We start from the raw sequence: 15,697 nt of genomic DNA on the forward strand, positions 1-15,697 counted from the left end.
TTACAAAGGGCTCTTGTGTAAATAAATTGATCAAGGAAATTCATATTTAATTTCTAAATTATATATTAAAACTGGTTCCATTCAAAAACAAATCATTTACACGAAGTTAATTCAACTGCATACTAATAAATATTCGAGTTACACCTAGCCGCCATTTGCATACATTAATGATTGTTAATTTTAAAACAATAAATTAAAACAGTGTTTTTCAGTTTATGTATTTATCTCGTTTCCGAGTTTAATGTTTATTTATTGTTAAAATTTACGGACATTACTTAACTTATCATTACTTACTTAATCGACAATAAAAGCTAATGTATTACAGAGGCAATAGTTATAAAAGTATTAAATAAAAAAATCGTAACTACTTAAAAGAAACAATAAACCGATAAACTTTCTCGATTCTCGATATCGATAATATTCACAGCTCATACTTTCCGTTTCGTTTCCGCCGTCTTTTATTCCTTCTATTTACAAGAGTGAAAACATTGATAGTGACAAGAATCGTAAAATAATCGATAAAATTGTAATTTATAACAATTTAATATAATAAAATTATAATTTATAGCAACGAATACATAACACACACGCCATGAACACAATGAAATAGCGAGTGGATGCGAAGAGAGAAGATGACAGCGAAAAATGGCACAATGCCGTTTGCCGTCACGGCATACGATCTTACCCCCTTACTTACCCCCAAGGCGCGCCAATAGATATTTCACATTAAATGTTTATAAATTATTATATATATTATTATTATATAAGTTTCGTTTCCGCTGTCTTTTATTCCTTCAATTTACAAGAGTGAAAACATTGGTAGTGACATGCATCGTAAAATAATCGATAAAATTGCCTACTAATAACGATAAAGGACATTCACTTTTATAATGCATTATCGATTCTTGAGACGATCGCGCGACAAACAGTTTGAGAACTTTACTTTGGGTCTGTTTGTTGAACTGTTATCGATACCTTATACACAACGATAAGAAAACGATCATTTTATTGCATTTAAATCCTTATTTGTCGTTGACATAGTAAAATTTGTTATCGTACTTAAATTTTAACGGAAAAAACAAAGATCAACAGATAACGACTTTATCAAAACCGATTTGAAAATTCTTTCGTTTATGTAGACACTTATGTATAGTGGTAGCGACGAATACATCGTCACTATCGATTTCACTATATGTACATAACAACAACTTATGCAACTAAACATTACAACCAGTGTATAAATATAACTGACGGTACGGTTTTGCGCAAGCTCGTCTGGGTAGGACTAGGTACCCACCCACCCACACATCAGATATTCTACCGCAAAACAGCAGCGCTTGGTATTGTAGTGCTCTGGTTTGAAGGGTGTCAATCACCCAATAGATGTTTCACATTAAATGTTTATAAATTATTATATATATTATTATTACCGCAAAACAGCAGTACTTTGTATTGTTGTGCTTTGGTTTGAAGGGTGATTGAGCCAGTGTAGTTACAGGCACAAGGAACATAACAGCTTAGTTCCCAACGTTGGTGGCGCATTGGCGATGTAAGCGATGGTTACATCGCCTATAAAAAAAACAAATATGTATACAACATAATAAAAATTATTTTTTATGAAATAAAGAAATATACATAATATATACCGAGAATTGCAAAGATAAAGCCGAACCGCAGCGTTTTTTAGCACTAATTCCGACAAATAAAGTAATATTTAACATTAGAATGACGTCCATATCTTAATTGACGTGTTCTAAAAGCCCGATATGTTGTTAAGCTAAATTTTTTTTCATTGATACCTGTTACAAAAATTTTATAGCTTGTTTGGATTCTTTAACGTTATTGGCAACTGTATTTTTTACTTTGTGAAACTCGTTTACGATTATTACTATATATATACCTTATTAAAACCTCGTGTAAAGTTTTATGTCTGTAAAAGATTTTAACAATCAAAAATTAAGTGTGATACATTGAGCCAATATAGACATTGGATGAAGATTCGACGTTGAGTTATCACCTCCACGCCCTGAGAACAACTGAGTAAATTACTTAGCCAGTAAGTCACAATAACAATTAATAAAATAAAATAATTATATAAGATTTAATTACTCATTTAGCCTTCTCGATTGCATTACAAAACGATTTAAATTTAACTTTAATATGCTATATCATTGACAATAAAAATATAAAAATTAAATGTCACGGTTATATTGGCAACACTGTTAAACATTTCATTAAAATATACACGTTTTAATAAATCTTTATTACTTACGATAAACAAAAACATAATTAGTAATTCAATTGCTTTAAAGACTTTTATTTTTTTAGTATCTTTAGTATTTATTCTTTGTATTACTTTTATCTTTTCAAATTTTATTTCTAAATTTTAGTCATTTAACATAAGTTCTGTTTTTTGTTTTAGTTCTTTAAGTCATATAACTTTAAATTTGTTAAGTTCTTAATTTTAATTTAACTATTTATATTAGCTGTTACTTAGTTATATGTGATGGATGCTGTGCTTTCCTGTAACTGAGGGAGCACATAGATTTATAACTCGCATATTACATTAAAGCTTGTCATATGTATTCCTTGTTGGAGATCCTAATAAAATAAAATAAAAATCGTTAATTAAATCTTTAAGAAATTATAGTACCATTTTTTTTAATTATCTCTACAGTTTAAAAGGTTAAATGTCTACACTTCAAAAGTCATATGTTAAAACAAATTCGGAAATATATCTTGGCTATCCTTTACCAGGCATGGCTCGAATATTCCTTTTATATTTGGTATTTCGCATATTCGACATGTCTATAAATACTAGTAGAACCGCGGCTTCGCCAGCTTTAGAATTCAGTTTGTGACATAAATCCTTGAAAATCTGCCATTTTAACGTACAAAATTCCTTATTTATTATTACAACTTTTTTATATTTATAACATTATTAGCTGACCCGTGCCCACATCTTTGGGCGGTAAATATATTTACTTGAGATCGATTGGCCGAACATTAATAAAATTGTCTCGCGTATTTGATATTTTAAATTATCTCTTAAACTATGCAACCAAAAAACAAACTGTAAAAAACGAATTTTATCTAAATAAAATTTCCTTAGTAATTAAGTCAATTATTTCTAAATAGATTATCTAAATATAAATTTTGTATATGAAAAAAAACGTCTAATCGAAATAGATCAACTACTACTTTTTCGTATTACTTATGTCGTATATCTTTAACCATTGCTCCAAATTATATGCAGTACAAGGGAAAAGTATTTTGTTTTAAACACTTGATACGATAAGTTTATTTATTTTGATAAGAATTCATAATTGTTGATAATATGACTAATAAACAAAACCTAACGATTTAAATAATTTTTTAAATATAAAAAACTACTTTTTGTTACTTAAAGTTAGACAAATGCTGTCGCTGACTTTTTTTTGTGGGCATTATCAAGCTCTACAACTTTTTTCTAGAACTCAATCATACATATATTTATCATCTTTAAGAAGCGTTCGTAAAAATTTTTTTCGTTCGACCGGTTTTCTGCGACTTACTTTGCAAATCCTACTACCACGAAAAAATGTTTTTACTTTTAGGGTTAATATATATCCTATGACACTTACAAATGATGTGACTTTCTATCGGTAAATAATTTTCAAATTCGGTTAAGTAGATCCAGAGATTACCCCCTACAACCTCACGAAATTATCCTCTTTATAATATTAGTATAGATTAACATTTACTGGTGGTAGAGCTTCATGCAAGCTCGTCTGGGTAGGTACCACCCACTCATCAGATATTCTACCGCAAAACAGCAGTGCTTGTTATTGTCGTGTTCCGATTTGAAGGGTGAGTGAGCTAGTATTATTACAGGCACAACGGCTATAACGTCTTAGTTCCCAAGGTTAGTGGGCGCATTGGTGATGTAAATAATGGTTAACATTTCTTACAATGCAAATGTCAATTGGCGTTGGTGACCACTTACCATCAGGTGGCCCGCCCATATGCTCGTCCGCCAACCTATACTATAATAAAAACAACTTTTTATATTTATAACATTATTAACATATCTCAATATATAATGTATATAATAATATATTACAATGATATAATAGATATAAGCAAAGTAATAAAATAAGTATTAAATGTTATTAAAATGGCTTTCGACAATTTATTAATCGGTCGTCCGGCAGATGTGAAACATGAAATGGTTATGGAAAGATTTATTTATTAATTAAAGAAAACCGAACAATAAATACTACACAATAAAATAAATTTATTTTTCTTATAATTATAATTTATAACAACGAATATATAACAAACACACAATGAAATAGCGAGTGGATGCGAAGAGAGAAGATGACAGCGCAAAATGGCACAATGCCGTTTGCCGTTACGGCATACGAGTCGGTCTTACCCCCAAGGCGCGCCAATAGATGTTTCACATTAAATGTTTATAAATTATATCAGTGAAATATTCCCGTTGAAGCTCACTGAATCACTTCGCTCATTTAAAGTACGCCGAACAAAATTAAAACCATTATCGTAGCTACTATAAAAGTTTAAAGGTAGTAAAACTTGCGATTAAGAGATGTAAGCGTAATAAAGTGTGTGTATTTTATAGAGCAATCGGCCGTCAATGAAAACAATGCGTTCACAGGTCATAACACTCAGAGCAACCGAACATACGATTTGCTGTCCCATTGTGACGTCAATTGGCAGAGTAGTTACTGTTGCGTAAAGTTTTGCTAAAAAGGTATGGCAGACACTAAAATAAATTAGGTATTTTACTATTACTATTATCGCATATAACATTACATATAATATATAAATACATTTCGACAGTAAAATATAATCTTATATAACACAGCAATAACTAAGCTAAGAACCTATTAAAAAAAATTGAGTCAAAAACTAAAAATATATATGACGCTATGATTTTCATAATACAACAGAACACAAAACAGATACCCTTGGCTATGACGTTAGAGCAACAAATTATATCAGAGTTGTACAAATTATACGAGGTACATATGTAAATATACAATTATACATTTAAAGTGAGCGTGTGTCATAAACTATGACCATGAAAGAAAAAAGCCGAGATGGCCCAGTGGAAAAAGCCGAAATGGCCCAGTGAGATTCACGCATCTTAACCGATGATCGTGGGTTCAAACCCGGGCAAGCACCACTGAATTTTCATGTGCTTAATTTGTGTTTATAATTCATCTCATACTTGACGGTGAAGGAAAACATCGTGAGGAAACCTGCATGTGTCTAATTTCATTGAAATCCTGCCACATGTGTATTCTACCAACCCGCATTGGAGCAGCGTGGTGGAATAAGCTCTAAACCTTCTCCTCAAAAGGGAGAGGAGGCCTTAGCCCAGCAGTGGGACATTAACAGGCTGTTACTGTTATGAAAGAAAAATTGAATACGGCTTACAATTCTAGGTAAAGTTGATGCGTATAATAAATTATTATTTTTATTTAAAAATAAGGTATCAACAAAGTATCGATATTACAAAGTTCTAGAAAACTCAACTGACACAATGATTTTGAACGAAAGCTACATTTAGTAACTGTGATGTTGAACTAGATGTAATAGATGAAGTGCTCCCATCAAGAGCAAGGACTTTCTACTGCTGGTAGAGCTTTGTGCAAGCTCGTCTGGGTAAGTACCACCCACTCATCAGATATTCTACCGCAAAACAGCAGTACTTGGTATTGTGTTCCGGTTTGAAGGGTGAGTGAGCCAGTGTAATTACAGGCACAAGGGACATCTTAGTTCCCACGGTTGGTTACGCATTGGTGATGTAAGCGATGGTTAACATTTCTTAAAATGCTTAATCTGTAAGCGTTGGTGACCACTTACCATCAGCTGACCCATATGCTCGTCCGCATTCCTATTCTATAAAAAAGGAGTTCGGTAAATAGCCACATTTCTATGTTGATTGTGTTTGCACATGCACTCTCTATTCCCTTACTCTCATAATCTGATTAAACTGCAGACACGACCGGAGAGATTTAAGACAGAGGACCAATGGCTTTACGTGCTTCCCGAGGCACATTAACCTATCAACTCTTAAACACCAGGATGGTGCAATAGCCATGCAATCTAACCTCTTTTTTCAGCTGGAGAAGTAATGATGCCAGTAATGCCTATTAATAAAGAAACTGTTACTATTAATAATATTGCAAACTAATCCGGAGCTCGTTTAAATCAAGTTTTATAACTTAAGTGTTATTTCGACGCGTCCGTTCTATGATGACGAGAACCGCAGTATTTTCAAAACATGTCGATCATTTCTCTATTAATTACGAAACTAATCCGGATTAGTATATAATAAAATTATAAAGACGATCGAAATAGTTCTTCAGCCATAGTATTTATGTTAATAATCTAATTTATTAACTGTTTTTATTATATATAATTCATTAAGCTCAACATGATCGGCTACTTAAAAACAAAACGTTTCTTTTTACGAAAATGTATGTTTTTTTATTTAAATCTATTTTAGGAAAATAGATTAGCGAATGAATCTTTTGATGGTAATTAATTACCTCCGACCATAAATACAGGCACTAACAAGTATTAACCACTTCTTAGATGTCAATGCGTATCTAACTTCAGGATCTGAGATGATGATGGGATAAAGATATGCCCTTCGTCTCGGTAATACGTTATTTCACTGGCTAAACTTCTAAGTGAGTTTATACCACGTTCTGTTTTCAGCAATAAAAAGTTAAACCAGTTAGTAGTAGAATAGCCGATGAGTGGGTGGTACCCAGACGGGTCTGCACCAAGCCTTATTACCGGTAATGCTGTCTACTAAACTATTGCCAATCATATTACGAACTATACAATGAAAAAACGCATCATGGCTGTCAATGATCTTGACTACATCAGATTAAATAGAACAGACGCCTCGGGGTCATCTAGTTCAGAACGTTTGAGAATAAATCATCTCATAATAATAGATGGAGATGGATGGTTTGCATACAAAAAGCCAACGAATTCATGAATAATGCAAAACTATAAAAATTTAAACATTAACGGGTAAATGGTAACAAATAAAAATCATTGAAGAGAATACGAAACCATCACACGTGGTAATTGTTTACATTTGACTGTTTATCTTAACTCTTTTAAAACATTTTCTTCAAGAATAATTTATAAATATAACTCGCAATCTAAAAAAGAACTAATCAGATTGTGAAAAACTTACAATATTCGACATCACTGGCAATCGTGTTTGAATTACAGTCGATATTTATTGCGAGTGTTACATATCAAATAATAATTGAAATAATTTCTTCGTATTTCATTTAAATTTGTCTTGGATGATAAGTATTAAATTAACTTGCTGTTCAGTGTAAGACTTATTACAAAATGTCGTCGTCATCTAGATAAGGACCTCCCCCACCAATTCTCTATAGTTTTGATGTGGCAATTATTATGACTAAAGTAAATAAGAAACAGCTTATAAATGTCCCACAGTTGGGCCCAGATGTCATCTCCTTTTGAGGAGAATAATGATAGTAATATGAAATATTAAATTTAAAATATTTACCTGCATAGATTTTGTAGAGCGATTCCAGCAATCCTTGTATCATTTTTACTGATTGTTCTTTATACTCCTTGGCACTATAATTTGCTCATATTAGCCTCACATAGCTTGATAAAAATGAACATCGTAACTGCATTATATTTCCCATAATGTGAAGTGTTCATCCATCAAATCATAACTATTACCCATGTAAATATGTATATCACGATCTGCTCAGCAACAAAACGATAAATACCACAAGTGAGTCAATATAAATTTGAAGCATAAAAGGCAAACATGAAAAAAAAAACTACAAATGTCTTCCTTTACAATAATCGGGAGTTGAATGACCTTCGCTTGAACCAGACGGTGGCCAAATTGAAGTAACGGTATTAACAGCTGGATCGTTATCATCAATCAGATTTGCGTAACTATCTGTTAGCAATTACTTCGTACACTTTTACAAACCACTGAGTACGAAGAATGCAATGTTTAACGGTTAGAATAAATCATCAATGAAAAAAGATGACAACAAAAAACGAAATATCACGATCTGACAAAGATAAATGAACAAATGTCGAAAGAGAGCGTGATACAAAAAGTTACATAAACTAAATGATAAAATAACATGCACAAGGTTATACGTATCGTTATGAAGCCCTACGTAGACGCCTACTAAAACTATAATTATGAGATGTTCCACTGACCAAATCAACACATTTAACATAATATATATATGGTCAAGTATGAAACATCATGACACAGAGGAGATATTCTTGTATCAATTTATAAACAGCCGATGAATCCTATCATATAATTTTTAATCTAATATTCTTGTCATCTATATCTTTAATTGATATTGATGTATGAAAACTTATGTGTAACGCATGTATTTTTTTTACTGTTGATATTCAATTACAGAAAATATATTACCAGAGCAGACCATTCGTCAGAACATGACTGCTTTGAAATAGACGTGCCAATAACATTCTGCAGGTATATGTGGACACTAATTAGACGTGGGTGAATGGTTTAGTAAAATTAGACAAACATAAAAGCTCTCGCGGGACCACTAGTTACAAACAACATTGAAATACTCGAAAAGAAAGAAAAAAGTGTCTGCTTCAATGTAAATCTATATAATGGATGTATGTGTACAGCACGGAAGACAGCATTAGTGACATACTTGACTGTCTCGATGTATTTATGGACAACTGCCTAACTGTCTTTTAACTTAGAGTTAAATATAAAATGTAGTATTCCGTCACATTAACACTATTCATCAGAATTGTAATAAGCAAGTGAATATTTCAAATATTTAAGAACAATCAAGATTTAGATTTAAATAAGGACTTTGGTGTTTAATCACAAAAGAAGTTCCTGTTATATGTGTTCCTTTAATTATGCTCTGTATCATGTATTTGAAATGATAAGTACACTGAATTACATCTCAAATCGACGTGAAAAAGAAAGCATTTTCTTATCAAACTAAATCCTCCTATACATCTCCCTATTTGAAATAAAATTCTTCAAGAAAGCCAGTAAACACAAGAGCACTTAATTAAACACTGTCATATCACTTATAAACAATTGTCCATTCACAATAATGCATAAAGTTCATTATATTAAGCACTCGTATTTTGTTTTAGTTGCCACTTAAATCTTCAACTCGAAAGTATTGGCAATATCGATATAGACCATCGGAGTGGATCCCGTCGGTCTTCCATCACGGGTAGCGCGCCCGCGCCGTCCGCGGTCCGCCACACCGCCGCCGCCACTGGCGTACCGGGATTATTTATAAATTTACACAGACAGGGGGTCGTAGAATTCGCACAACGTATGGCATGCCAATGCTTATGACTGCATCAGGTCACAACGGAAACAGAAATTAACGCCATCCCCGCTGAATCATGTTGTCCTTGCTATAACATTACGGTTTAGGTGATGTCAAATAGTCAACAACTTCAAAACAATATATTTCAGAGTATTTTTAAAAGGTCAGCTATTGGCTTATCATAGTCTCGTTTTCCAAATATGCAACAGGTAATATTTTACACGGCGATTAAACGATGTCCTTCTCTGCGCCGCCCACCTAAACAGGTGTTCGATATTATTTCTTAAATCATTCTCATCGACCAGCGGCCACGTCATCAATTTGCAAGGTGGGCGCGATATCAATAACGTTTCTGATGACAGTTTACAAATAAAAATTAGTTAATGGTGTTCCTTCGTGAACAGGAATCTCTACCAGGAATTTGATAAGTTTCTAATTCAATTCAATATTCTAAATGATTTAAAAAATTTATTTTTACTTTCTACAACGTAATATATAAAAATACATTTATTGAGATGAATCAATATTGAGCGTAACAATAGAGTACACTTGGCATCGACATTTGTAATTCAGGTTCCTGACAATTGACATCTAAAATTAAAACAATGAGTGCACAATACTTAAAATAAGCTACGGCATTTCACATCTAACAAAAGCAAACCTTTTTTTTCATCGATCACAATAACAAGTAACCGAATATCTTTGAATAACACTTTAAAAATATTTTTCTTTAGTTGTTTAAATCACATAATAATCGTTACGTTGCAAGCTCTACACGTAATTACCTGAGTCTTATATTAAAAAAATAATATTTAAAATCGGAACGCTAATTTCAAGAAATCTGGGTCAGGTATGATACGGAAAGACAATTTAATTAGACACACTCGGGAATGCCAATTTTTTGGCACAAGTCTTCGTCTGGATTTTGCAGTAAATAACGATATTCGAGATATTATTTCGTATTGAAACAAATAAGCTGCAAAAAATCACCTTACAAGATTCTGTGATTCATTAAACTACGCGTTCCCGGGTTTAATCCCTATATCAAATCTATCGAGCAACATTTTTAGTTCGTTCCGGAAAGCTATCTATTCCGGCACTGTATCATTGTACATTTTATTGCTCATAAAGCATTCTAAATTTCTCTTTCGTCAGTATGAAAACTCGTATTTTAAGAATACTGAGAACGCATAACTGATTATAAAATATCAGTAAGATTTTTCCGCTGAGGAATTCGAAATAACGTAGGATTCAATGAGTTATAGCAGACACATAATTCTTTTCAGGGCGAAATCATCTAAGTAGAAGTAACAGCGTTCCTATGGTACCTTTTGTTTATTCGTTCTGCCATTGAAATACGCAGGTGGGATAATTTATAGCTGTTTTATTTTTCGAGAATTTCTTCTATGTGTTGTTAGGGTAACATTCGAACATTAGACGTAATGTTGGCCCGTTGTTTATTTGGTTTAACGTTAACAAAACATCCGGTTAATGTTTATTCGTCGTAATAAATAATTTTCCATTGATTCTATCGTTACCTGCATCAGAAAAGTTCCATGCAATCTCAGGACGGAAAAAACTAAAATATTTATATTTATAAAATTTTATTATGAATTTATACAGAGTAAATTTTATACTACTAACTGAATAGCCGTTTATCTAATATTTGAATTTAGGCACTCCGATAAACTAGTTATCATTAATTTATATTGGTAGTATTAGTAGTATTGGTAGTTTTATTATGCTTTTATTCCATAAAACAGTATTTGCGAAGCTATTTGTAAATAATTTCTGACGGGTCAACTTATTTTGCGGAGGAGTAGAGTTTAAAAGCGATTAAGAATAAAAACGATAATTTGTAGTCTGAATGTCAACAAGTACTAACTCCACGTTTTATTATCTATATAATCTTGTGTTGAGTAATATGCCTTATTTATTAATTTAAAAGTACGAAGTCCAACTTTATCTCGTTACAATGGTGAAGTTGATGTGTCCTTGCTGCTTCCTATATTACTTCACACTGTTCTAAAATGTTCCTACAAAATAACCTATTTTAGAATATTTGGGTCATGACAATTGTCAGTAACACCAGGATGTGTTTTGTTAACATGCTTATATGTTCGTGCTAATGTTATCACGTATTTTAGTGATTAACGTATCATCCGATATGGTCTAGTGGCTAGGATACCTGGCTCTCACCCAGGAGGCTCGGGTTCGATTCCCGGTATCGGAATTATAATTTTTTTAGTTTTTAATTGGTGAACGAATGCACCAATCGAAGATGTTTATTGGTAAATTTAATTCGGTAAACCTAGTTATTCTTAGAACATATTATATATGTATATACATATTTACCTATTAATTACTGAATTAATTGAGTGTACTTTTAGAAAAAAAAAAAAGACAGAAAAATATCTTTGCCTTTGTTATTACAGTAAACAACTATTGGAAAGTTTTTGCGTAAATTTTGACGAATCTACAAAAATAACAATGCTTAAGCAATATTTGCACATATTTATTGAAACAAGTGAACCGAAAAACACTATTCTAACATCCTCTTTTTTAACTATACATTATAGCCGTTGACAATCTTCGTCGAACTTCGATAGTTTAAGTCTAGTGATCATAACGCTAACGTTATAATTTATTTTAAGTAGCTCAGAACATAAGGGCATTCCTCCCAGCTATGAGTGTTATGCGGTCACAATGGGTGCTAGGCAACTCTTTATTGCCCGTGAACGGCGAGTCGTAAACAATTCCAAATAGACGGTCCTTTGACCTGCCAGGAATGGAGTTACAACTTTATCCGATCCACGAGCAACTTTCGTCTTCGAAATATTGACTATGATGAGAGATAGAGGCTAGACTCCTTATTACGTTTGGTGGAAATTATAAATGTTCTGATTAAATTGCAAAACATTCGTTAAATAACGCGAAACGCAAGAAATACATCTTTAAATACGTTAACGTTTAAAATCATTGCTGAATACGTTTGTAGAATATTAACGAGCATAATAAAGAAAAGAAAGATTTTTAAAATTCGAATTCTATTCAAAACTTTAAATGCAAATCAGAACAAGGCTTTCTGAGAAATTAAACGTATTGATGATTTCATATTTTCGTAATTGAATGTACTTTACCCTATTTAAGAGAATTTACCTGAAAAATACGGAGTATTGACAACAAGCGAGCGATAACAACTTATCATTGGAAAATACCATCCCTGTCAAACTAGTCAGCTTTTATTCTACGACGAAAGAGATAGACACAGTTGCACTAAAAGTTATTTGTTTGCGGACTGTTATCTCTTTGGGTCACAGATAAAAAGGGCGAGGTAAATATTGCATCTATTAAGTTTAATATTTGTTCACACATTTAACAACGCGCTAACTCTATAAAATAAAGTATAACATATGTTTATACATAGAGACAGAAGCGTCTTTTTTAAGACACATTACATTGAGTATATATAGAGTTGGACAGGACATTAATTCAAAGATTTAAGAAAAGCATGCAATGAATTTGTGATTAACCTAGATTATGATTTATCACCATTCCAAATTTAAATAATTAATAATATTTCTTTGTAGTTTTTAGTTGTAGTTTGTTCTTATTGTGTTTTTTAATTACATTGTACATACACATTTTATTAGGTGGCTAATACAAGTAAGTATATATGTATACAGGAATTATGTAGACATGTATGAACTACTATGTATATATAACATATTAACGCGTAATATTTTAAAATGAAACGTTTTAAGGGTAAAACGTATCCTTTTTATCACCTGCTGAGTTGAGCGCGCGTAACATTTATTTTCATAATAGTCAACATGTGTAACTTAAATAGTAACGGGTTAGTAAGAATAACAAAGTACGTAGATGAAAAAAATTGATAATACGATTTGCGGTGTTTTGATAAAGCCGAAACAAAATGTGCGAGCTCGCATGGCGTAGAATCGTAAGAACTAGACAATTGATTCTTAGGTGGTGTAAATAAATATGTAATATATGATTCGGGTAACCATAGTACTGAGACGCCTTGCCGCACGAAATCGCATTGCAGTAATTCGGCTCGCAGCTATGTTACGAATTCGCATCGAGCTGATACGCAGTTTTGTGTTTTGACGCTTAAAAGCATCATTACGTAACAGATAAAATATTTGTTTAAATAACAGATGTTATATTTCAAGCACATCTTATCAATCCGATATGGTCTAGTGGCTAGGATACCTGGCTCTCACCCAGGAGGCTCGGGTTCGATTCCCGGTATCGGAATTTATATTTTCAATTTATATATATTAATTTAGTTCATTAATACATTTTTTAATTGCTTTTATCGACTCGTCATTTTACATAAAATTTAGCACATTGCGTATTTTAGTTTACGTAATCTTTTTTATTGGTTTCATTATCTGTAATGTACCACGATAAAGTATATTACGTTTTTTTTTTAAATTAAAATTGCATTAAATGGCAACGACACATGGTATAAATTTGAGTGTTTTTCGCATTTTATAACAACCAGTTCATAAAGTATTCGTTAATTTTCGTGCAGGATATATAAATAAATATTTATATTTAATTAACATAATTGCGTAATTTAATCGGTGAAAATGCAAAGATAAATTTGTCATTCTATGTTTCTGATTCGGCAACATCCGGCAAATATTGCAACTGTCTATTAATAAATTAAGTATACATGTATATTAACACTAATATGTATTATGTAAAGATTATTTATAAGTATATCATTAAAAGAATTGCGATAGTTCGGAGCGTATAATAATATAAAAGAATAAATTAATTTATACGTATTTCTTTATTTGTATATATTTATGGAAATCCTTAATGTATTTAATTATTAAAGTATGTCAAATCTATCCGAAGAATTAGCAGTTTAAAATTAAATCTTACCTAAGATTGGAATATTTATAGATGGCGCCACGTGCCTTCAAACGTTATGGATGCTTCAGAACAAGTTGATCCTGTAGCTACTAATCAGGACATTTAACTTAATTGGTTGAGAACCTTGGGCACGATGGCGTCATCAATCAGTTGTGTACATTTTATATATTGTATTTTTTTTATGGATTTATATGTATGATTGATTTATTGTAATTTAATTCTATCATTGAATCTTAAATTTAGGGTTATGTATAATTTATATATATTTAATAACTTGATACATTATTCTTCAAGTAATAAAATATAATATATATATATTATATATATATATAATATATATATATTATATATATATAATATATATATAATATATATTACTTGAAGTCCTGCGATTGACGTGATTTTATATTTCCCATATCTAAGCAAAGATGACTACTTATAATCAAATTTCCTATATAGTACACATTTTTTATAAAATAGGCGAACGGCCAATTCAGCCGCCTAATAGAAAGCGGTCACAACTGTCCCTTGGACGGCGCACATACATTGGCGCTGTAAATTTTTTTATCCATTCCTTACATTACCAATGCCCTACCAAACTTTGGAACTAAGATGGCCCTTCTTTACTGGCTCATTCTCCCTACAAACTGGAACACGACAATATTCAGTAACCTACCCAAACAGGCTTGCACAACGTCCTACCACTAAGGGAAGTACTAAATTAAAAAAAGACGTTTGTGAGCTTTTACAAAAGAAAATTTACATATTTAAATATTATTAAGTAAAATAAGATGTTCACGGATATATTTTCATATGATATTTTGTATTCTTATCTGATATAACTTATCCGGTAGCAATAAATGGTCTGTTTGTAATTTTACAATATGTCTTACTTCTTCACGCTACAGTGCTATATTTGGCGGAATATGTTGTACTGATAAGCGATATGAACACTGATAACAAAACAATGGAACTATGGCGTTGGTTCAGCGCTTTGTAAATATATAACAGACATTAAATAATGTGGTGCAAATCACAATTTTGATTTTAATATGAGTCAAATTTATAATAAGTATTTTTTGAGGTTTCGAGAGTTCAATTTTGCTATTAAGGGATGATTATAATATTTTAAAAACAATTTTTTATATAAACTTCCTACCAGTTTATATTTAATAAATAAAGCTTAATTAGATTTTCAATAGATTCCACTGAGAACTTTTTCTCTTATAATTAAATCTTAAATTAAATATGTTAAATTTATGGAGAAGAGAATTAAATTACAATCAGGCCTTTTTTATTTTAATATATAACAAAATTCGATTACATTTCATACACACATACACAAATGTACCCACACCCATGTAAGCACATACGCACTCGCATGTACGAGTATCTATATTGATCAA

At 31.6% G+C, this 15,697-nt stretch overlaps 1 protein-coding gene and 2 non-coding genes across 4 annotated transcripts in view; 2 read left to right on the forward strand and 1 right to left on the reverse strand.

The window, feature by feature from the left end:
- Positions 1 to 9,306, reverse strand: part of LOC126769932 (rho GTPase-activating protein 21) — a 310,744-nt gene extending 301,438 nt beyond the window's left edge. The window contains exons 1-2 of one of the 2 annotated variants that reach the window (XM_050488935.1): positions 8,997 to 9,306; positions 7,574 to 7,779 (exon numbers count right to left, since the gene is read on the reverse strand). In XM_050488935.1, the coding sequence (XP_050344892.1) occupies positions 7,574 to 7,616 (43 nt within the window). In that variant the 5' untranslated portion in view covers positions 7,617 to 7,779; positions 8,997 to 9,306. The remainder of the gene's footprint in view (positions 1 to 7,573; positions 7,780 to 8,996) is intronic. The other variant, XM_050488936.1, reaches the window with a different exon arrangement.
- Positions 9,307 to 11,544: 2,238 nt separating this feature from the next.
- Trnae-cuc (transfer RNA glutamic acid (anticodon CUC)) lies at positions 11,545 to 11,616 on the forward strand. The gene has a single exon. It is a non-coding gene; the product is annotated as a tRNA-Glu (tRNA).
- A 1,973-nt stretch (positions 11,617 to 13,589) lies between these two features.
- On the forward strand, positions 13,590 to 13,661 carry Trnae-cuc (transfer RNA glutamic acid (anticodon CUC)). Its single transcript has one exon. It is a non-coding gene; the product is annotated as a tRNA-Glu (tRNA).
- Positions 13,662 to 15,697: the final 2,036 nt, after the last annotated feature.

This window comes from Nymphalis io, chromosome 8 (assembly GCF_905147045.1).
Source record: "Nymphalis io chromosome 8, ilAglIoxx1.1, whole genome shotgun sequence".
In the NCBI taxonomy this organism is placed as follows: domain Eukaryota; kingdom Metazoa; phylum Arthropoda; class Insecta; order Lepidoptera; family Nymphalidae; genus Nymphalis; species Nymphalis io.